Source organism: Rhipicephalus sanguineus, chromosome 1 (genome assembly GCF_013339695.2).
Source record: "Rhipicephalus sanguineus isolate Rsan-2018 chromosome 1, BIME_Rsan_1.4, whole genome shotgun sequence".
Taxonomy (NCBI): Eukaryota; Metazoa; Arthropoda; class Arachnida; order Ixodida; family Ixodidae; genus Rhipicephalus; species Rhipicephalus sanguineus.
The window spans coordinates 235410053-235433126 of NC_051176.1; the positions used below are offsets into that span (position 1 = coordinate 235410053).

The 23074-nt window shown below is 46.6% G+C and overlaps 1 protein-coding gene across 1 annotated transcript in view; it reads right to left on the minus strand.

Annotated features, from left to right (window-relative positions):
• Window positions 1-23074, minus strand: part of LOC119375031 (coactosin-like protein) — a 45517-nt gene that overhangs the window by 13999 nt on the left and 8444 nt on the right. Inside the window, exon 2 of the mRNA XM_037645234.2 lies at window positions 261-343. Coding sequence (XP_037501162.1) covers window positions 261-343 — 83 coding nt within the window. The remainder of the gene's footprint in view (window positions 1-260; window positions 344-23074) is intronic.

Consider the following 23074-nt stretch of genomic DNA (forward strand, 5'->3'; position numbering starts at 1 on the left):
TGTCTTTATGAATGACTTCTATAGCTAAGGAGTAAGATTGATTGCTTCCTCAGTGGTTGAGAAATTTCTAAAACAACCCCACGTGGCAGAGACACTAAGAATACATGTTCCCAACGCAAACCTCACTCACTTGGTTTAGAAGCATTTGATGTTTTAACAAAATACAAAGAGAGAGAGATAGAGAAAGGAATAGAATGAAGGGGGAATTACGGAAAGATGCGTAAGCGCGGCTAGCGCTATGTGGTGTAGAAGAGGCTCACCGGCGAGGTTCTTCTTGAGGGTCTCGAAGTCCTCTCCCCTGGACGTGGCCCGGATCATCCCGCCGTCGTACGTGAGCAGGGCCCTGCGGCATAGTCGCACATCCTGCATCGTGGACAGCTACGCTCGGACACTTCTCCCTTGCGTCCTTATGGACCATTTTCATTACAAAGTTTTCATTACACACAGGATAGCTCTCCAATTGTGCTAAACGCAATAGATGACGGTGTTCGACGTGTGAAAGAAAGAAAAATACCACTCGCGCAAGCCCATTCGGCCTTGCCTGAGCTTAACGTGCCGCCGTGCGCCGGAAGCGTTTGAAACGGCCGCCCGCTGAGAGCTACTCGTAAATGGCAACGAAAGAGGGGGCATTGATCGAGGACTCGTTTCTCTTGTAAGACACAATCTAATGAAGCCAACAGACAATGAAGCTAAGCAAGGCATAGTTGACATTACTCGCATGTTTTAACTGTACTACGGTAATTATGACATAAATGGAAAGGAATTAAAGTAGATGAAAACCAACCTGCCTCAGGTAGGAACCGAACCTACAACCTTCGGATAACGCGTCCGATGCTCTACCAATTGAGCTACAGCGGCTGTCGCTTTCCTATCCGCTTTATTGGGTGTTGATGCTCGTGTAATCCCGGGAGTGTTAGCCAGCACCGCCCACTGACATGTAACTAATATTTCAGTGACACTATACGCACACACATGCACGAGGTGTGTAGAGATATGCTTCCTGTGCAGGCACGATACGCCTTGCCACTTTGTTTTTCACTGCACCGAAATTATGTCGGTTGCTCTCCGTCATATTATTTTACTATTTTTTTTTCTTCGACGGAGAAAGCTACAAAACGCGAGGTGGTCAGCGGGGATTCTCTAATGAAATCGCCCTGTTCGAGCCACTGAAGAAAAAAAAAATACTTTAGCCGTATGCTCTCGAAATGAACTGTTCGCATGAATAATAATTGAATAATAATGAATAAGAAGAGAGGCTACACAGTGTGCTTATATTCAGGTCAGTGGTGAGCTGCTCCTTGCCACACTAACCGTCACCACTGTGGCCAAGGTGTCGATAAGTGGGGCTTCTAAATAATTCATCCGTATCAACCGCCGCACGAAACTAACCAGCGACATAGATCAGATGGCAAGAGTGACTTGATACAACGGCCGAAATTATGAGACACAACTGGACTTACGCCGGACGCACGATGCGAGAATAGACACAGGGTAGTCAGTTGCAGAATGTGTACTAAGGAAAATCAAACCTGTCTCTTCGCGACGTTCAGCAAACGGACCGCGCATTCGGCTTTTGCTTAGGGCGATTCCGACAGCGCGCGCATATAGAATCCGCACGGGGAAGATGCGGCGCTTGCCACTGCCAGCCGGCGCAGGTTGTGTGTGTCATTTCTGCATTAGACACTGATGGGGAACAAATCTCACGCTGGCTGTCGATAACGCACCAATGGCTTGCCCCGCTACTGCAGGTTACATTTGTACGAACTGACAAAATCGGGCAAGGTGTATAAATGAGTGCACGTTGTCGAATTCATTTACGCTTTCTTTATATGGAAACTCGCTGCACCAACAATGGACGGGATACAACAAGGTACACGGACTGCATCACGCTGAACAATACCTCTATTACCCCATGCAGACTTCTTTCTCGGTTTATGTTATTAATTTAGCCAAGCTGGAACAAAAGGGTGATCAAATTCTCAGCGCTAATGTCTCGCTCTAGGTTACGCGCTTTGTCGAGCACACATGTTTTCATTAGCCGTGACATAGTGCACGGAGTGGCTGCCACGAGGGCATCGCCTTACGATCTTAGAATGAAAAGCCTCTAATATCGTACTATGCCTAAGGGCAGGCTTTCGAAACTGAAAAAAAAAAGAACAACAAAAGAACGCTAATAAACTTATATAGTTCAACAAACGTTCGTTCAGTACCAACAGGAGTTTCCTTTGGACAAATAAACCTTCAATAAGTTTTCTGTCAGGTCAAGGTTGTTGTTGGCTGAAGGATGAGAGAAACACCAATGTACAGGAGTTCATGTAACGCTTTTCATTTCCCGCTGACGCTATAGATGACTCCTTCGCACACTGGAATGCGTAGAAAGAGAATGAAAATGCAATACTTCCTTAGTTAGGTTCAGGGATGATCGACGGCTCATAATAATGGACAGTTTTTATCCCACATCCGAGAGAGGAAGGAAAAAAAATTACACCATCTCCCACTAAAGGGGACCATGAGGCGATGCGAAGCCGGAGCACTTGCACGATCGCGTTCCGTTGGCGTTCGTTGGGCATGCTACCGACCTCGCGTCGTGGAACGCGAAGAGGAACGCTACGCGCGTCGTGTCTTCCCTATAGCCTGGCCGTTAATTCTCACAGGGCGAGCGGGGAACGCGGTCGACAGGCGCGGGAGAGGGGGGCAGCTAGGAGAGAAGAGAGAGAGGGGGAGGGGACGCATCTTACCGATTGTCTGCAATATGATTAACCCCAACTGCACTTACGCAAGAAGTTGGGCCATGTGAACGCTTGTGCTTTTTCTACAACGAAAGTGCTTCGTCCATGGTTATGACACTTTGAAAAGAGATGAGCTTTAACTATCCGACAAGATTAATTTGCGAACAGCAACTTAATTAAATTTATTTCGCTTGTAAACGCTGCACAGAACTCTGTATACATTATAGTGTTTGCTCCGAGATTATTTGAACAATACTATATACTGGTGTGTATGGGTACACGCGTGCACCTGTGGTGTGTTTGTATATCGCGCAAGTAACAATGACTGCTATTTACCTGAATAATGTGCACATGGGACGCGTCTATATGGTTAGCTGTAATTTTGTTTTGTCTGCATATGTATTTTTGTTTTCGTGGACATAGTATACAGTAGAACCTCGGTGATACGATCACGGCTCGTACGAATTTAGGGTGATACAAATTTTTCTGTGGTGCCGGCCAAGGCCCATTAGCCTGCAATGTAATGGAGTATGGTTGTTACGAACCGATTTTCACCCGGTGCCGTTTGATACGAACGTACGCTACCTCTCAGGTGCGAACGGGTCCTGCCCGTGTTGTCGCGGGAGACAGGGCAATCACGTGCGGTCATGCGCGCCGCGCCGCCAGTTTGTCAGAACAGGCCATCAGCGGCGCGTCGTAACCTCTGAGACATCCGAGACTGCGCACGAATATTGGAGACCTCAATCCGCCTTCATGTACCTTCGCGTTTAGATTACAGATGACGCTAAAGTAGCGCTCTCTCTCTCTATTTTTTTAACGCGTCGATGCGTGCTGTTGTGCTTGACGCAGCGTCAGTGCACTTTGTTTACACGTGCCTTCCACGTAGAAGCAAGCCATGTCTTCGCGAAGGAGCTAGGCCTAGCAACACACCTGCCAACTCTCCGATTTCCACAGGAGATTCACGAATTTTGAGAAACCTCCCGATTGTGCGGGCACAGCCGTAAATCTCTCGAAAAACATCCAAAACAGCGACGCGATAGGAAATGAATAACAGCAAAAGACAGCAGTCCTAAAATTTGTTGTCGTTCAATCGCATGCAAAGCGCTCCAAAAGTCATTTTCGGCGCAGCACTTTGATGTCATGCAAAAAAGCGTACTAAGATTTGGAAGGGGCTACTGTCTGTCACGGGTCACAGCACACATGGTTAACTATTTACACACGCGCGCACGAGCCGCATATTTACAAGTACAAGTATAATCGTTGATATCTAAAAACAATACTGGCAATCATTCAGAACTGTTCGTGACATTGCTGCACCCCTGAGAAGCAATAAATGAAAACACCTGCAAGCATTCTTTTGTCGCACATTAATTTTCTGGTGATACGAATTTCGGATGATACGAATATTTTTGGTAACCCTGCGAGATTCGTATCACCGAGGTTTTACTGTAATTGCGTGCGTGTCTTGGGATAAGTGTGCGTTTGCTATGACGTAAGGGGTAGCCTCATTTTTCTTGACCATGTCTTGGGATAGCCTGATATTGCCCGCCTTCCATATATTTTCATTTAATGAACAACAAACAAGTGGTTGCCCTATACCATTAACCTATAACATAGTGCCTCATAGCTGTCGCTTTGAAAGCTGCATGTTTTATGCCTATATGGCAAACCGCTAATATCGATTTCTTTTTGATAACTCGATGACCTCGCTTTCCCTTTTCTCTCCGGTAATTTCTGTACCATAATGATTCCAGGGCCGTTCTGTACCGCGCGCGTGACACATTTTCATAAAGGGGACATCGGGCGACATGCTATCGCGCGCGGGCATATTTAGCATGTGTGTCTGGACGCGAGGCACGTTATTGCATGCTTCCCTGGAAGTGACGCCGCTGGTGATTCTATTCTCAGGTCCACGCAGGGCGCATAGGTGCTCAGGGTATACGACGACATGATTGACGCCGGTTCCGCACTTCACGATTGTTCTTTTTCTTTTCACACGTGGCTGACCGCGAAAGTTTACGAGACAAAAAAAAATAACGACAAGGTAAGCGAATGCGAGTCGCGACACACGACCTTTTCGGGTCCTGGTTCGTTTTTCTTTTTCTTTTTGTACCTGCGTTAGGTGCGGCACTATCGAGAAAGCAGTCCAAATACGATTCCCCGAGCTGCAGAATGCGCTGCCATTTAGATGAGCTTTTTCGTACATTTGGTAGGGAGGTTTTTGTCTGGGCGCGACCGGTGATAGATGCGGAAGCAGTGAAGATATTGCTCAGCAGTTCAGTCTAGTGTGCATTCCATACACCAGGGTGCTCTTTCCGTTGCATTTATACGACACTTCTCAACGGTCGCGAAGGCTAAACTAAGGCGTTCGAATAACACGTGGCGGTTGGTAGCAAATTAGAAGAAACGACTGAAAAAAAAAAAACTGTAGATGAATGATTGTAACACGGTCACAATACACGATTATTGACGCTTTCTTGCTCAGAAGTGGTATTGCGTACTTTCTTTTATGAGCGCGTTATTCCATAGTTAAAGGGGTCATGAACCACTTTTCCAAGTAATGACCTCAGTATCGGAGTGTACTGCCTCCCGAATCGATTGCCGCAAAAATTTCTCGAATCCGTCAAGAATCAGCGGATTTACGGGGGTTTGGCGCACGCTCTCAGCGCTTTCTCTTTTTTCTCGTGCCGACGAGCGCACTGGAAGCTAGACAGGGAGGGATGGCATGGGGGAAAGAAGTTACGTCAGCGCGCGTCATGAAACGCGATCGCTCTCCCGCTGTGATTCGCTTGCGCGAGTGCGGCTACCGTGTACTGAGGAGTGCGGCGCCGGCAAGTGGCGGCACCCCGCGGCAAGAAGCGCATCTGATCCGAACGCCGCTCTCGATTTACGTCGGCTATCGGCCAATAAGCATGCTATGTCTCTTGCGACGTAAACGGACAGATCCGCGACGTAAACGGGCAGACGCCCCGCCTACCGACGAGAGTGAGAACCGGCCTCTGTTTGAAAAGAGGGTGCCTGGGGAAACGGCAACTTCGCGCTCCACTTGTGGCCATTACGCGGCGTGCACGACTGTAATATTTGGCAGAGCAGTTCATAGCCGTGTCAGCTTTCCACAGGATGTGTTTTTTCAACAAGCCCAAGGGGTGCTTCATGACCCCTTTAAAGGATACTTTTTCGAAGACGTGGAGGCGATATCATTACATACGCGCAGCTTACTGATTCTAACGCTCTGCACAGGGAGAGGAAAAGGGAAAACAGCGGACGCGTTTGTGAAAACAGTACATAACTCAGCACCCGCGGCCCCCGAGTGGAGCTCACATAAATCAAGTAGTACCATGCTTTGCCCTAACCGCGTTGCGTAATTAAGTTATTGATCGAAAAACTCATCACGGCTCCTCTGATTTCAAGAAGATGAACGATAGGACCACAGAGTTAAGGATCCTCGAAAATATACTGATAAGCAAAAAAAAAAGAAAAAAAAAAACACACACACACACACACAGAGAAGGGAAGCCTGTATTATGTAGGTCAACAAGTTTCGTCAAGTTCGGCGTGAGTTGGGTGCTGCTGTGGTTTCCTCGACTTCAGCAGCTAGATACATGCCCGTAGAGAAAGGTGTATACCGGTGAAGTTGACTCTACTGTTAATATTTACGGACAGTTGCGGTTTAATGAGAAAGAGAACCAGTGGCGGAAATGAGTTAAAGAAAAAAGTCAGTTTCGCCGCAACGGCGAAGCAATGAATGCGATAGCAATAAATTGGAATGTAACGCGAAGAACGGAAAGCAGCTCGAAATTTTCAGCGCTTCGCTCAAGCGCAAAGGACGCACGAAAAGAACACACACAGGACGAGCGCAAACTATTACGTGTCGGTCGCGGGATCGAATCCCGGCCGTGGCGGCTGCATTTTCGATGGAGGCGAAAATGTCTGAGGCCCGTGTACTTAGCTTTAGGTGCACGTTAAAGAACCCCAGGTGGTCGAAATTTCCGGAGCCCTCCACTACGGCGTCTCTCATAATCATATGGTGGTTTTGGGACGTTAAACCCCAGATATTATTATTATTATATTAAACTATTACGTGTCACAGCTCGACACTTAAAGCGCGCTGCTCAAACATAAGGGACGCAGACGAGCGCGAACTAACAACTGCCACAGTTGTTACTTATTTCTGTTTGAACAACGCGCTCGTTTCACAAACACGGCCGCTGCAGCGAGCGAAGGGACCTTCGTACGCTCTGTAACTTCAGCGCGGACATCGCGGTGGAAGCACGAGACATAGAAACAGACCCCAACCCCCACTCCACGAGAAAAGCGCGCGCGCAGGCGACCATGCCCTCTAGGGCGAAGTGCACGTAGGCGTGAGCGCATCACTACGAGCGGGGCGACGACCTTTAAAGCGCGCCCCTCGCGCACTTCGCGCCATTTCGCTGGTGAGCAAGAAAACACGCTGAAGTAAACGGTATATATAAATAGCTCGCCGTTAGCATGCTGAAAGACGGTACTCTTCGTGGCCTAGCCGTCTAACGCCGCGCGCTGCTGAGCAAGAGGTCGCCCGATCGATTACGCGCGACGGAATGTATTTCTGAATTATTTTTCTTTGTGGCTTTCGTATATATATATATATATATATATATATATATATATATATATATATATATATATATATATATATATATATATATACAGGCCCGGACGGCGACCGCCGACGGCAAAAACCAGCCGAGAGTGTCCATATAATTGAATAACATAGGCAGGTCAGACAGGAGCGCTTTCGGCAGCAGCGTGAGAGATAGCCGCGTGCCAGGTGTACGCGAAGATGCGCAGTGCGACGACAAGCGGACGGAAAGGTAGCGCTTCGGGGTGTATACCTGTAAAAAAATTGTCCCAGCTTGCACTAGTGGCGCAACGCTAGGTCACAGCGGCGCTGTGACAGGGATCGATTGGCAAGGGCGTCCGCAGAACTTTTTGCAGGGGGGGTGCATACGCAAGGGGGGGGGGGATTCAGCACTGGCAGCCTTTCTTTCACTGCCGTGACATGACATGCAAGATTAGTCAGTAGTTTGTAACGCGCGAAATTGAATGGTAAACCTGAAGGCCAGGACCTGAGTGTGCTAATCAAGCTGCTTAGCTTATCGCAACTGCATAGAAAAATATTATCCGCAATTCCAAGGGGGGGCAGCCGCCCCCCCTTGCACCCCCTCCGGACGCCCATGTCGATTGGTGATCGATCAGTATTAGTTGGATACCTATTGGCTATCGATTGATATTAAACGTGGTTCCAGCATCTAGTGAGCTTAGGCATACGTTTCGCGCCGTTTCGCATGTATTATTGGCTATTGATTGGCTGTCGATTGGTTCAACTAAGCTCAGTTAAGCTCGACCGACACCACATAAATATACCTGAGCTTAATTTAGCTATAACTTGACTTTTGCAGGTTATTTATTGGTTATCGATCAGTACTAATTGGCTACCGATCGGCTCGACCAAGCTCAACAGGGTTGTACTACGTTCACATTTGACGTATGTGGACTAAAATTATATATAACTTGGTTATTGATCGGTTATCAATCAGTACTGATTATAGGCCGGCAAAAAAATTGGAGCTCACTCAGAGTCGCTCGATAAATATATTACTCTTAGTGCTCACTCGGACTCAGACTCACCAACATATTCCTCAACCGGACTCACTCGGACTCAGAATCACTAAACTTTTTCTCAACCGGACTCTTTCGGACTCAAACTCACCAACATATTGCTCAACCGGACTCACTCAGACTCACCGCTCGATCTGAGTCTGAGTGAGCCTGAGTGAGTCGACTCATGAGTACGTTATCGTAAAATTAGCTTTTTCGATCGTTGTGTCAATGCTCCGCCAATATCTCACATAATCGGTACTCTACGCGGCGCATTTTGACCTCGTAACTTCAAGTACGAGTTATCTGCGGTTGCAGCCCAGTAAGGACATTTTCATAAAAGACGCGACTCACACGATATATTTGTATCAGGAACTTCCCGTGAAAGAGTTTGCACGAGGGGAGGTCAAGGCAGCCCCTCCCCCTCCCTAACTCACACCTCTGACCAATAAATATTGACGTTTCAAAAAAAAAAGTATTGAGGTGGCGTATGAACGCAAGTGCGTTGAAATATGTGTGAGTAGACGTGAGTATAAACGTGAGCCCATTTAAGGCTTATAGCAATGCTGAAGATGAGCAGATAAGACCATAGGTCGGCAAAAAAGTGGAGCTCACTCAGACTCGCTAAAGAAATATATTTTGCGCTTAAGGTTCAGTCGGACTCAGACTCACCAATATTTTCCTCAACCGGACTCACTCGGGCTCTAACTCACGAACATATTACTCACCCGGACTCACTCAGCCTCAAACTCACGGCATGATCAGAGTCTGGGTGAGCATGAGTGACTCACTCATGAGTGAGTCACTCATGAGTGAGCGACTCATGAGTGAGGCTGGACTACGGCCCAACCTAATTAGGCTCAATCAGCTCCATCAGCTGAATCTCTCTTAACCACGTTAAACTAGATTAAACTAAGTTTAGCGGAATAGGCAATGCTGGGTGGAGTTTTCTGTCGGCGCGAAATGGCATAACGAGGCTCGCGCAGACGGCTCTAAAGCACGTGTTCACAGAAAGCTATTACGCTGAGATGTTTCGGCAAGGGGAAATTTTAATTTCAAACGCACCTTACACTGTACATGTCATTGACGAAGGCGGCAGGCATGCCAATAGGCTTCCAATACAACGTCGAGCTCTTATCTGCTCTTATCGCAACTGGGGGCATCCACGGCCACAACACTGCCGCCTCCGCTTCCGCGCACGCACGGAGCTCTCGGGTTGCATCTGTGGTGCATCACAATGTAACTATTGCTGACTAGCAGTGCTCTGGGCCGAATGAGGAGCGCATGCGAGCACGGGTCCTTGCCGCCGCCGCCGGCAAATCCGGCGACAAACCGCCTTCGCGGACAGCGTCTGCCGCCACTAACGCATAGCTAGGGCTCCGTGTTTTCGGTGTTTATATTTCTTGAAAATCGGGCGGGTGTTTATCGGAGTTTATATTTTTGGCGGAAATTCGGCGTTTATCGGAGTTTATTTCTCGTAAATCCCCGATTCTACGAATTTCGGAGTTTTGTATTATTTTCAAAACCCCCAAAATTTTAGATCAATTCATATCTGAATACTAAAACATCAAAACACACGAAGCACATTTTTTTCTACAAGGTTTGAATGCACAAAAACATATACGCACAAGCGAAAGACTTGAACAAAAAACATCTTTTTTTGTGCGTATAACAACCTTATGCTTAAAGCTTATTGTAAAACATGCAAGCATACTTTGCGAGGTTGCTTTCAGTGAGGTTGCGAGGTTGCTTTCAAGTTTATCCCATATGGGATAAACTTGATGTGCCAGGGTACTCTCTGCCTCAAGTTCCTTAATGATTGAGAGCACAGCACACGAATCGGTCTTCAGAAACCTCATCTTAACGAGCAAGTCGTATACAGCTTCAGGCGATGAAAAAAAGACTCTTGAGCTTCTCACATTTCGTTCGCTTGGCTTTGTCGCTTCCCAAGAAAGACAATACGGCGCGCCAGTAGTCCAAAATATCTTTTAGAGCTTCATAAAAAGAGAACCACCTCGACGGACATACGGTTTTCAGCGACTTCAAGGACACGCCCATGGCCAAGCACACAAGACCAAAACTTACGGCGCAGCTCCCGCGACGACTTTAACAGGGCAGGAAAGTGCACAACAAACTATTGAGTATGTTAAGCGAGCTCGTCCTGATTCCATCCTCCAGAGCGTTGTTGAGTGGGTGGCACGGATCTTTGAAGTGAAGCGCCTTGAATTCCGGGTTGGAGAGTTGCAAGTCCTTGTGAAGCTTCTGCATGTAGGAAGCTGAGTCGGAGCACAATACAGCGACGTCGCCAAATAGAGCTACGCGCGGTAAACTTTAAATCGGTCAAACTAGAAGATGTATCAATGAGCGCTTAGAACTTGCCCTTTCGATAAAGAACGGAACCAGTATAACAAAAAGTTGGGCGAGTTGGTGTTGGTCCAGGTCATAGTGGCCTTTGAAATCGGAGTTTATCGGATAAATCCGAATTGTCAAAAATTTTACTGGCGAATGTTTATCGGACTTTTCCGGATAAAACCAAAAACACGGAGCCCTACGCATAGCTCAGCCGCGCGAGCGTCGCGCCCATACTTGAGCTTGGGTTCCCTACGGCAAATAACACGCATGAAAAGTTTCGTGAATACGGACAAAGGATGGTATGCTTGTTTCTATTCGTGAATGTACGAGACAGTAGGCGTACGAAAGGATGCCTTACTGGGGCTTTGGCGCATGATTATGTTGTGATAAAGATCGAGCATTGTAAGTGCTAAGCAGATCACACACGACAAGCTTTTTTTTTTTGCACCAGCGGTGAGCACTGGGCGTTATTCGGGGATTCAAGCGCTGCCGCCGTGCGGGACCAAGACTGTTGCAGCTTGGGGTCCCCAGTGCTCACATATGACACGAGGAAGATTATCGCCTTTCAGTTGCTGGGGGTATATGAAGGACAATTCGCTTTCGCTGTTATACCTACAGATAAAGAAAACGTTTTTGCTGTAATGCGTAAGATGCACAAAGCAAAGGCGCCGGAGATAATTTTTTCTGCTTTTAAAACGCAGAGAGAAATTTCCTCGGTAAAAAACAAACAAAAACAAAGAACGCTGGGAATGACTCTAACAAACTGCGAGTGTTCTAATCTCGGTGGCTTTACTCGGCCGATAAAAAAAAAAGCGCATAAAGGCTGACTTAGAGTTGTTCTTCACAGCAAAAACGTATAAACCCGACTATCATTTCCTAGTGTTTGTGTTTGAGAATGAAACCTGGCGGATACGCTGAGCATTGTTTTTACAGAGATACTTCAAGATGCTAAAAGTTAATGATCCATATTTGGCAAACAAGTCGAAACAAGTGCTGGAATTTTTCAAGGACAAGCAAGACGAAAACCTCGCGACATTTTCTATCGATGTAGTGAAAGGTCTATTTTATTCTATAGGTCTCAGACTGAATTGTTGTCATGTGTGGCTGATTATATTGACAGATTAGGAGGAGTCATATTTCAAAATGCTGCCGGGTTGTCATGTGAACAATTTTTTAAACTGCTTTCTTTTTATGTTAGCTCGACAAGTTACGCGACATGGAAGGGGAGGGGGGGTAATATTGAAAAAAAAAGAACAAAACATAAACATGTGTATAGGGTTCCGCACTGCTCCCTGTTGGAGTGACTTGTTTTCAGCTGAAGGGTATGGCCGTTGTCGCCGTGTTCAGATTAAGATTCCTAGTTCAGATTCCTAAATGACTGTTTAATAGTTCGAGTAATGAATCAATAATCTTGATTAGGTGGTTTTAAAACCATAACCGTGTTTGCTGATATGTTGTCCTGCGCTGACGCATGAAGCTGCTGGAAGGCAATTTCATAAAATTCTTGAACTTATACTTGTATTTCTCATTACGAGGCTTGTACTGTCGCTGCGAGCCTAGAGGGCAACAGTTAAGCCGGTGCTTGCGTTTTCATCGGCTCACTCGAAATTGGTAAAACACGCGAAAGGCAATCTTTTTCGCATAATTATTTGAACTAATGTGATTATAAGGTTGAAATAAGTTTGTTGGACCAGGCCAATCGTCTATGCGGTTCTGGTTACCCCTCGCAACTGTTGACCACTGTAGAAGATGGCTTGAGTGAAAAGTATAGGGCGAATTCGGTTGAGCGCAATAGTACTTCAAGTGCAGGAGTGCGCTTAACTGGGCTGGTTGGTACATGGTTAAGACGAGAGCAAACAGCGCTAAACACGGGACGGAGAAGTTAGTTGTTAGTTCAGCGCTTGCGTCTGTCGTTCTTCTCCGTCCCGTGTTTAGCGCTGTTTGCTCTCGTCTTAGTACTTCAAGTGCTAACAAGGTTGCGGTAGCACCTTAGATTCCTACTATTTCGCATAATCTGAGAAGGATTGCTAGAAAGTACGGTGCTGACGCAGTTTTTTTCTGCTCTGGAACATAGGGGACTTTGCGAGAAAGACAGTGGGCACAATTAAGAAACTGCCGTTTGTGTCTCAAGGCACTGCGAGCAATTTGCGAAGTGCATTGAAAACGTATGCTCGATACCATTGTCGTGCCAATGCGTTCATTAATCAGAGGCCTAAGGAACATTTGTACAATGTCACCAAAGCTGCGTCAGGTCATCAGGCATCTATTACCAGGAAATAAGGGCCCAAAGAAAAATGACCCGCCACGGTGGTCTGGTGGTTATGGTGCTAAACCCGAAGGTCGCGGGATCGAATACCGGCCGCGGCGGCTGCATTTTCGGTGGAGGCGAAAATGTTTGAGGCCCGTGTACTTAGATTTAGGTGCACGCTAAAGAACCCCAGGTCGTTGAATTTTCTGGAGCCCTCCGCTACAGCGTCCCTCGTAATCATGTCGTGGTTTTGGGACGCTAAACCACAACAATTATTATTAAAGCAAAATGACATTATGGAAGCGAACTAAATTGAAAGCAAGGAAACGTACGTGAGCATGTCTTCATTGGCACTATCGGATAAAGAAATGCTGTTCCTTGACCTGTCGCTTTAGAAATTTCCTAAGCAGATTGTGGTTACGGCGCTGGACGCGTGTCAATTATTTGGTTTGTACTATCTCTTTATGTTGTCTTTCTTGTTTTCGTTTTCCATCGCCCGCATATGTAAGCACATATAATCACGTGCGTGACAAAAATACAAACTTGTAGTTGGAAATTTGCGCTGTGTGTGTCGTTTTTTTTTTTCGTCCCTGTTTTGTTGCTCTGCACTGCGTCGTTATGAGTCCAAACCGGGATTCGTGCCCCGGCATCGTGCTTTAGCTGGTTTCCCAAGCCAGATTGTGTACGCCCACATACAGCTGGATTCTAGCTCGGTGTTGGGCTCTGTGTGCGAGGCTCTCTTTCGAAAGCCGAATGGTAAGTAGAAGCCCGAATCCATGCTCGGGAATGGCTACGGGGGCTTTTTCGTTTCACTTGTGAACACCGAGCGCTTCGCGGAACCGAGGTTCCCACTTTTATTGCATGCCGTAATGAGCCAGCTCGTTGCTGTCATGAGCACTCACCGGGGGCGCAAAGAAAAGAAAAAAAAAAGCGCTGGCCACCAAGCGGGCCGATTATCACGTTTCAAGTGCAGAGCGCTGTGCTACATTTCTTCAACCTTGTCTCGTTTCAGGGCCTAACATTTACTACTACGCTTTACCAACAAGACCGAATGTCTACACTTGTGAAATGTATATTGCGGAGGTGCTGATGCGAGCCCACGCCCGCGCCCAATCTGATCAAGCAAGTACTTTTTCCTTAGGATCGCAACAGACCGGTCGACATTATAGGCACCGAGATTTGAAAAGCGTTGTGTCACTAAGGCTTTTCTGAGTCTGAGGAGGGTGCACGCAACGCCTCCTGCGACTACATTCCTGGAACGTGAGCCGCCAATGCGCGGTCCTTGAAAGAAGAAGAACACAACGACGGAGGGTAGAAAAAAACAACACAGGCGCTTGTGTTTTGCTACTCTACGTCTCTGTGCAAAGTTCGCGCTTTGCTTCTCTAGCATGAACCCATGCCTACTTGCCGAACTTCCCGCTTTGTTGCTCTGTCCTTTCGTCGCCTCGTCTCTCGTCCTTTGATGGATGGATGTGAGGAGCATCTCCTTTGAAATGAGACTGATGGCTAGTGTCACCAAGCTCGTTTTTTTTCTGTGCGTCCTTATGATTTGTAGTTCGTACTAATGAATTGCCAGTACTTTATACCGCCCTTTTCCAGTTCAGATGCTCTATATAGTTGTAGCTGGATTTTTACGTTTATTTTACTTACTTCACTCGCCCTTTCACGGCTGCTCATTTCGTTACGGCTTTTTAAAGGACTCGGCTACATTTCCCATGGTGCATAATAGTGCGCCTTGCCCCTGTATGTACTTTCCGCATTATTTTTCCGGATAGCTTTCGAGTGGTTTCAAAATTGTTTCGGGGCTCCTCTCTTTCTCTCGCGCATCGTGCGACCCAATGATTGCTTGGGTCTGATTATTTCTTTTTCCTAAATTAGAACCTGCGCAGCCGATTTCTTGCTTCGGTATGCTTCCCATTTTTTGTCTTTTTCCTCATGCGACAACTTTACTTTCTTTTCTTTTTTTTTTTGCTTCTTTGTGCTCCCTGGGTACTCCGTCTCTCTCCTCAATCGCATCCTTGATTGTATTATTCCACCAGCTGCGTGGCTTTCTTTTACCCTTTTCATCGGATACTCTGCCTGTCTGACACAATTCGTGCCAAGATCATGTGCGCAAGTTCTTCGTAATCCTAGTAGATAGGTGTTGTTTTCTTTTCAATGATTGCCGCTATCTTTGCTATTGGTTCGTCGCTTAATTGTTCTGCAGTGCGTTCTCTCTTTGTTCTAGGTTTTTCCTTGCTGACATGACCGACGTGCAAAATAATGCGTTTCTAGTCATTCGCCAAGCTGTTAGTTCCTTCTTCGTCGATTATCATATTACCAAAGCTGTCGTAGCTTTCTCTGCAGGTAATCTATAGCCGACTGCCTGTTTCCTGATTTCCACGTGTTTTAATAATAATAACTGTTGGGGTTTTACGTCCCCAAATCACGATATGATTATGAAAAACGCCACAGTGGAGGGCTTCGGAAATTTTGACCACCTGAACTTCTTTAACGTGCACATAAATCTGTTAGCACACGGACCTCTAGCATTTCGCCTCCATCGAAATACGGCCGCCGCGGCCGGGATTCGATCCCGCGACCTTCGGGTCAACAGTCAAGCACCGTAACCACAAGACCAACGTGCCAGGTTTCCACGCGATATTTCCACCTAATAAGGGTGTCTCTTTTCGCAATACCCAGGTTATGCTGTTCGCTAAAAGCAAGGATTAAGTACCCACTACGGTCCATGAATCCACCCAGGCTCTTGAGTGCCTTCGTGTAGAGAATATATCAACTCTTCATTCTCGTGCTTGCAATTGTTCCCTTCCACAAATCAACTTCTGTAAGAATTACGTCCACCCAGAAATCTGCCCTGCAAGTGGGTTTTATTCTCTACCAAGTTAACTTTTGAGAAATGAGCATGCCCGCCCCGCCTCCTTTCCTTTCTCTATTGGTCCTATTGCAGCCCTCCAGTATGTAACCTAGAATAACTGTCAGCTCTCGTGGCCACTGAAGGGGCGAAGCACCGTGTTTCGACGTGGCGATTTGCAACGTCACGAAATAGTCCAGCCCCTTATAGACACGCCACGATTGCACGATTGACGCGCGACGCTCTGAGGCAGCTCTCGAAGCTGCTTCCGAGTACCTGTGAGACGTCACGTCCGTCAGATGGCAAAGGTGATAATGATGATTCTCATTAACATCTTATAAACGGGCGGCAACTAGTGGCCACCTAGCCTATTGATTACAATAATGTATTACTCAGTCTATTACAGTCTAGTATCCTGGCTTTCTCTATCTTCTCATACAAGCTTCTGTTTTTATAATGTGGCTCTTTCTCTCTCTTTTCACACGGGCTTCTGTTTTTATAATGCACTGTTGTATACGCCTGTAACGACTCCTGTTTTATCAATCTCATCCCTGCTTTTTTTCCCATCAGTATTATTAACCTGTCTTGCTTACATCAACCGCTGGCCAGTTAACATTTTCCTTCACTTTGAAACTCAGAGCCTCTGAAAGATGCACGCCTCCCACGGGTCTTTTCGGCGAACAGTATGGCATTCAGTATACGTACAGTATGTTCAGTAGTTTCCAACATTTTCTTGTAGCTTCCGGAAGCAGGGCAGTGGCGAACGCTCTTCCGCTGCGCCTGGACGCAGCACGTGGCAGGACGCTTTCTACTACAAACATAGTAAGAGGTTCTGATATCACGCACAAGAACCGTCTGCGACGCACGCGCGCTGTAGTTCGTTCAGCTGCCGCCGAGACGGTATACACCGCAACGTTAAAACAAAAATAAGGAGTCTTCGCACGCATGCCCACGTGCGCGTGGGCGTACTTATACGAAGATTCCGTACTGAAAGAAAGGGGCTGTTTACGTGGAACGTGTACAAACTGTAAGACCTTGACCCCCTGTATACGCCGGTGGCCTTCATTTATCCCGAAGTTACTTGAAACGCGGTTTTCAGTGCGAGTGCATGCCGAGAGAAGTGAGAGAGCGGAAAGTTTATCGCGACTCCGTTTTTCTTCCCATTAAATATACTTCACGCACCGGAGAAAGATATGGCCTCTCTTTGTCCGAATTTATTTTCACTTTGTTCGAGCAACAGGGAAGTATTCTTCCGGCTGCGCTGTCGGTCCTCGTTTAGAGAGACATCGATTTGAGCCTCGTGCGCGCTCTACCCTTTCCCCCCTGCCTTTCTCCCGAGCCAGCCGAACCGTAAAAGGTGAAGGAAAAGAGGTAATAAGAAAAATGTATATAGAAGGAAAAGTGCCGTGAGGCGAATTATTTTTAGCTATTCAATACTTGGGAGAGAAAGAAAAAAAGTCGAGATCTCCGCGTCCTGTTCCGTTCGCATGTATATCTCTCCTTGCCTCGAAGGCTTCATATATTTCTGATGGTAAAATTTTTCATACGCGGAAAGAGCACATGCAGCCATTCAGGTGAAAAAGAGCAGCCTGTCTTCTTTTGATTTGTTAGATTTGTTATCTGATCTGAGGCGCAGGCCCAGAGATAAAAGAAAGAAAAAAAAAACGATTGAAGAGAAAGAGAAAGATGAACCTACGACAGGCGCCTGCATCGCTACTGCGATCGCCGCGCGAATATTAGCCGGCCATCCTCAAATATTTATTTTCTCTATCGATTCGTGGACTGGCTGCGTGCTCGCTTCGTTCCAACGCCAGTGTGGCTATTTCGCTCAGATTTACGCATAATTTCGGGGCCCAGCTAATGTTTCGCGCCATTACAGCGGCTGAGTACAAAATCTCAGTCCGCGCGATAGAGCCTGGGATCAGGTTGCACAAAGGACCGGCTACTAGCGCCCCCTACGGGTTATTCGTAATCACTGCTGTAATTTGCTATTCTTTCTTTTTGTACGCGTGCTTGCTTGCATAGGCGTTTATGATTGTACATAGGTCTTGTGTTTTTACTTTTTACCTTAGCAAGAAATCGTTAAGCGTGTTACTATACAGCAACATATACCGTGAAAAAAATTCGAAGCAAATAACTACGCCAGCAGGCGCACATATGTACGTATAAAGGCGACATATGTCGGGTAGACGGGAAACCGTTCGCGTATATTTTTAACTAGGGCTGCGCACAAAGCGTACTAGCGGCCCTTGCTTGCAACACGCGGTTAAGTAACACCTTCGTATAATGTATGCTTGCGCTCTGATGGAGCTGCGGAATGCGCCTTCATGCCCCTCTCTATGTGGCGAATTCCGTGTGCCAGAGATATTACGCAACAATGCTGACATGAAACCGAAGCAAAGAAGAAAAAAAAAACCAAGAAGGATTGTGTTTTTCTCCCATTTCAGAGGCTCCGAAGCGGATAAGTTGCAGTGAGTGAGCTGCGAAATATGTTAATACGCGGAGCACACGTCCTTGTGGTTTTGAACGCGACCCTGTGTCGCTTGCATGAGTTTCTCCTGCGTATGAGGAAATTCGCTGCCAGTCCTGCTTGGCTTTTTCCGAGAGTTTATTTACGGTTGACTTTCCCAAGGGAATTCGGCTCGTAAAAGACTGCCCCGCGCACATATGTGCCTGAAATACGAGAGCACGGGGGACACAAGTTTAGATAAAAAAAAAGTTTAACAAGCTTAGCATCTTGACCCGGGTAGTCCAATTAAATCTGGAGGCGATCACTACGCGCCCATTTTTCAGTACGTTACTATGGAAAGTTTTGGCCCATGATACATAAAAAAAAAGAAAAAAAGAAAAATTATTTGACTAGCTTAACGACAATTCGGCTAAAGCCACCTCGTTTAAAGGCGTTTATTCATAGTGTCCACCGAGGTCTATATAATAAAGGGTATACATGAAAGAAAACACGTTATAGCCGCGATGCCATAGTTTAACATGACCTCCCGTAACCAAGGTGACGTAGGTTAAGGGAATGAATCTGCGCCTAATACAGTGTGCTTAGTATATTTTCAACAAAATTAGAGTGTCGAGAATATCGTGTGCGTGCGTTATAACCATTTAAACTGGCGTTTAATGCATAGTGCGGTATACGAGTGGTATTGGGAAACATATACGGCCTTCATTTTAACGTCTGATAACCGCGAAAAACAATAAAAAAAACTGTGTAGTTACTTCCTGAGTTACGTTTCCCTCCACGTAAATACGATTTATTCGTAGCATTATTTACTGAATGAATTTGGTGAAACGTGCGCTTTTAAACTGGAATATCTCCAGCAGGGTGCCCAGGTCATTTTTCAAAAGAAGCCGGGAAAATTATCTACCCTGAAAAAAATTAAGGCAGCTTCGAAATAGTGCTGCCAAGCCGGGAGGAAGCGCGGAGCTGGGCGGCCTTCTTTGTTTCTTTTTATTTTTCTCGTTCTTTCTTTCTTTCTCTCTCTCCTCTCTGTTTTTTTCTTTCTTGTCTCTGTTTACTTCTCTTTCTTTCTTTCTTTCTTTCTTTATTGCTCGCTTGCTTCCTCTTTTTTCAACCTTTGTGCCTTTCTTCCGCTCTATTTCTCTCTTTCTCAATCTTTCTATGCTATGCACTACTCTCTCCCCTCCTCCTTTCCCTCCTCCTCACCATCACTTCTATTTCCCACCCTCTTGCTATACTATACTGTACAAGGCTTTGATATGCTCTGCTAGCGTGGCTGGCTAGCCGAGTGGTTACGACGCTCGCCTTCGGATCGTGCGTACGCGGGTTCGAATGCCACCTCGGCAAACATTTTTTTTTTAATGACGACAGCCTTTCTTGGGGAACTTAAACGCAGAAATTTTGGTCTGTCTGTCTGTCTGTCACCCAATTCAGCCACCCGGCCAAAGTTGAACCACTTGCTTACCGCCCACCCATCTTGAACTGGTACGGCTGTTCATACTTGTGAACGTTGTCGATCAAAAAGTAAATATTACGCATATCTGAGGCACAACATCACTAGGTAAGTATTAGGTGGTGTGTTCCTTTAATAGAATATACATAGATACGTAATTCTAAAGACCCTAGTTTCTTAAGCTGCGCTGAAAATGCGGCTGCGCGCTGAAAATGCCATGCTATGCGCGCCGACGAACGCCCTCTGCCACGGAGGAAGGAAACCCTCTGCACAAGCTCATGTTTCCCGACGTATTGCCAGATGGCGTCCATATCTCACGCAGCACCTCCTCTATCGTCTTTAGACGGCATTTGCAGCGGAGCACGCAAATACGCGGCCAATTTTTTCGCGAATAGTTTTTCTTTCTTTCTTTCTTTCTTTCTTTCTTTCTTTCTTTCTTTCTTTCTTTCTTTCTTTCTTTCTTTCTTTCTTTCTTTCTTTCTTTCTTTCTTTCTTTCTTTCTTTCTTTCTGTACACGTTCTCTCGCCCATCAGAGTTATTGCATCCCACGCTGGCCAAATCTGCACACGTGTTCTGCGAGCGAAGTGTGCAGAAGAGGATGAAGAGAGCGCGTGCCGGTTCGTGATGATGGTAATTTCTGTTCACCCGTCACGAACCAATGAATGGCTTAAACAGCGCCGCTGTTAATATTGATGTACATATTAATGACAAAACAGCTTGTGTTAAAGTGCTGGACGCATATTCACAAAAACGTCTTACGCTAAAAATGTTCGTAGCATAATATTTCAGCCAGTCATGATGCTGGACATGTCATTTTCGAAGCCCGCTGGTCAATGAGGAAAGAGTACTTACGAAAAGAGTTTTGTGAATTCGGCCCCTGAATACTATGGCTGCGAACCTAAGCTATAAATTGGGAATCAAATGTACGACATGTGAGGTTGGGTGAATTCAAGGCGGTAATGCGGGTAATGCGCCCGTGCTGTCTACGTGTCCTCTCATGCCTCTGTCTTTTTTTTTTTTTTGCGCTACCGAAATGAAGGCTGGGTGAAGCAATAACTTAGCACACTTGAATCGAGAGTATGCAATGAAGAGGAGCTGCGCAGCTAAAAAAAAGCTGTGAAAGCTGACGTTCAATGATATATACTGCTTGTCCTGTTTGTACAGTCGTTTGTTTGCTATAGTATGACCCAACCAGATCATGCGCATGTGTAGTAGCATGCTACAGGGGTACCGCAAGGCCAACCCCTTCAGTATTTATTAAACAGCATTTTTCTCCCTCTATCAACCAGGTGTAAAAGCGCGGAGGTGTGGGATAATCTAGTTGAAGCTTTCTTTTCTTTGGCTTCGCTTTTCTGACACTTTGAGCCGTTAAAGCAAACCCCGAGATGCTTAATTAACTGACTGTTGAAGCGGCGCTTCTAAAATAGGCTCATTATTATGCATGGATGTTGCGACCACGTAGCTCTAACTTATTCCTTAATTCAAAATTGTCTTTTTTTAATTGCCCTGGTTCCGTCTCGGAACACGTGCGCCGATTTCTCCGCTGTGGCCTGTAATAACCCTGATGGGTGAAAGAACGAGTACAGAGAGAGAGAGAGAGAAAAGAAAATTAAGATACAGAAAGAGAAAAATTCTTGCCGAAACAAATTCTTCACGAGGCGGGATTCGAATCCGGAGGCGAGTGCCCTAACCACTCGGTTATCCAGGTACGCTAGCAGAGCACAGCATATAGCCTTGTGTAGTGCAGTGTAGCAGGTGGGTGGGAAAGGGAAGTGAGCGTAAGGAGGAGGGAAAGGAGGAGGGGAGAGAGTAAAGCATAGCATAGAAAGGGAAAAATAGAAAGAAATGCGGAAAGAGAAAGAAAGAGAGATAAAAGGATAGAATGAAGGAGGAAGCAAGCGAGAAATAGAGAGAGAGAGAGAAGGAAAGAAAGAAAGAAAGAAGGAAAGGGATGAAAGAGAAAGAAAGATAGAAAGAGCAAGCAAGAAAATTTGCAGCGCTTAGCAAAACAGCAAAAGCCAGGATAGCATATAGGTGCCCATCAGCTCCGCTGTCTCTTTAGCATTGCGCCTCCAGTGCAAGGTACGCTAATTTTTTTTTTATTCATTGCGAGGAAAAGAACGTCGAATAGGAAGTTCGGGCCTATTCGCATGGCGATACTGATGTCGTATAGAGCGCGTTTTTGTTTCCTTACTTCCAACAGTATTTTATAAAGCATACCAAATTGCTCGAATTAGATTGCCCCAATGAAATGATTTACTCAGACGAGTTGTTTCGGATGGCTCGTTTCAGCCGCAGGCAGCACGAACGTGGCTACGACTTGATATTCGACCCCACGGTCTTCAGTTTTCCCAAACACCTGCAAGGACATCGTGTATCAATGTGTTTCCATGTGTGCTTATATTCAGCCGTTCAGTTATGTTTGGTGTTTTTGTTTCTTTTCTCTGTGCATGTTTTTCATTAAGCAATGTCCACAATGTTCGTTGGCACATCATCGCCGAGCTCGCGAGTGAGTCAGCTGCGTGGAGTGCAAGCTATTATCGCAAAGAGAGAGAGAAAGAGAGAGAGAGACAAAGAATTGAAAAAAAAAAACCCGCATTTCCCCGAAGGGGAGTATGAGGAAGTGCGAAGCACGGGGTGATGCTATGAGGGGGCGCGCGCGACTAAACTGCAGAGCCGAGCGAAGGAGACGGCAGCGAGAGGGCACGCGCCAGCCGACCCACGGAGGTCTGGCCGTTTTTAGGTGCAAATCACTTTTACTGATGATGATGATCTGTCTTCCGAAGTCCGAACTCGTTCCAAAGAACCGGCAACGCGTTCAACTTGGCGGCGTTGCGCACGCCCGAGATGGGGCTCAGGCTGTTGTCGAACCACAGTCGATCGCACACCGCGCAGCTATATCCGAAGCTGCGGTCCAGGAAGTGTCGCTTGAAGCGCGCGTCCGGCCGATCGAATTCGAGGGCCCGCGCTCGCTCACGCATCGCGCGTCCCCGCGCCAGATCGGCTTCGGGGTGCTCGGCTCGCTTCGCACGCTTTCGTTCGGCGTCTCGCCGCCGGCCTTCATCACCGCAGGCAATGCGCGGGGCGCGCGCAGCCACGGAGCGGAGGGCGGAGCGCGCGCAGTCACGTGGGGCGTGACGTCGCTGCGCCGTTGCTACAGACGCTCCTCTCCGCTCCTCGCGCCGTTGCTATGGGACGGCGGATTCAGGGTCGCTTATAAAGTGCATTCGCACTTAAAAAAGAAATAATAACTTGGGTTTTGTGCAGGAGGCAGAAATAATTAGGATGTGTTGTTTAACTATATTCATCTGATTCGTGCCGCTAATTATTCACTATA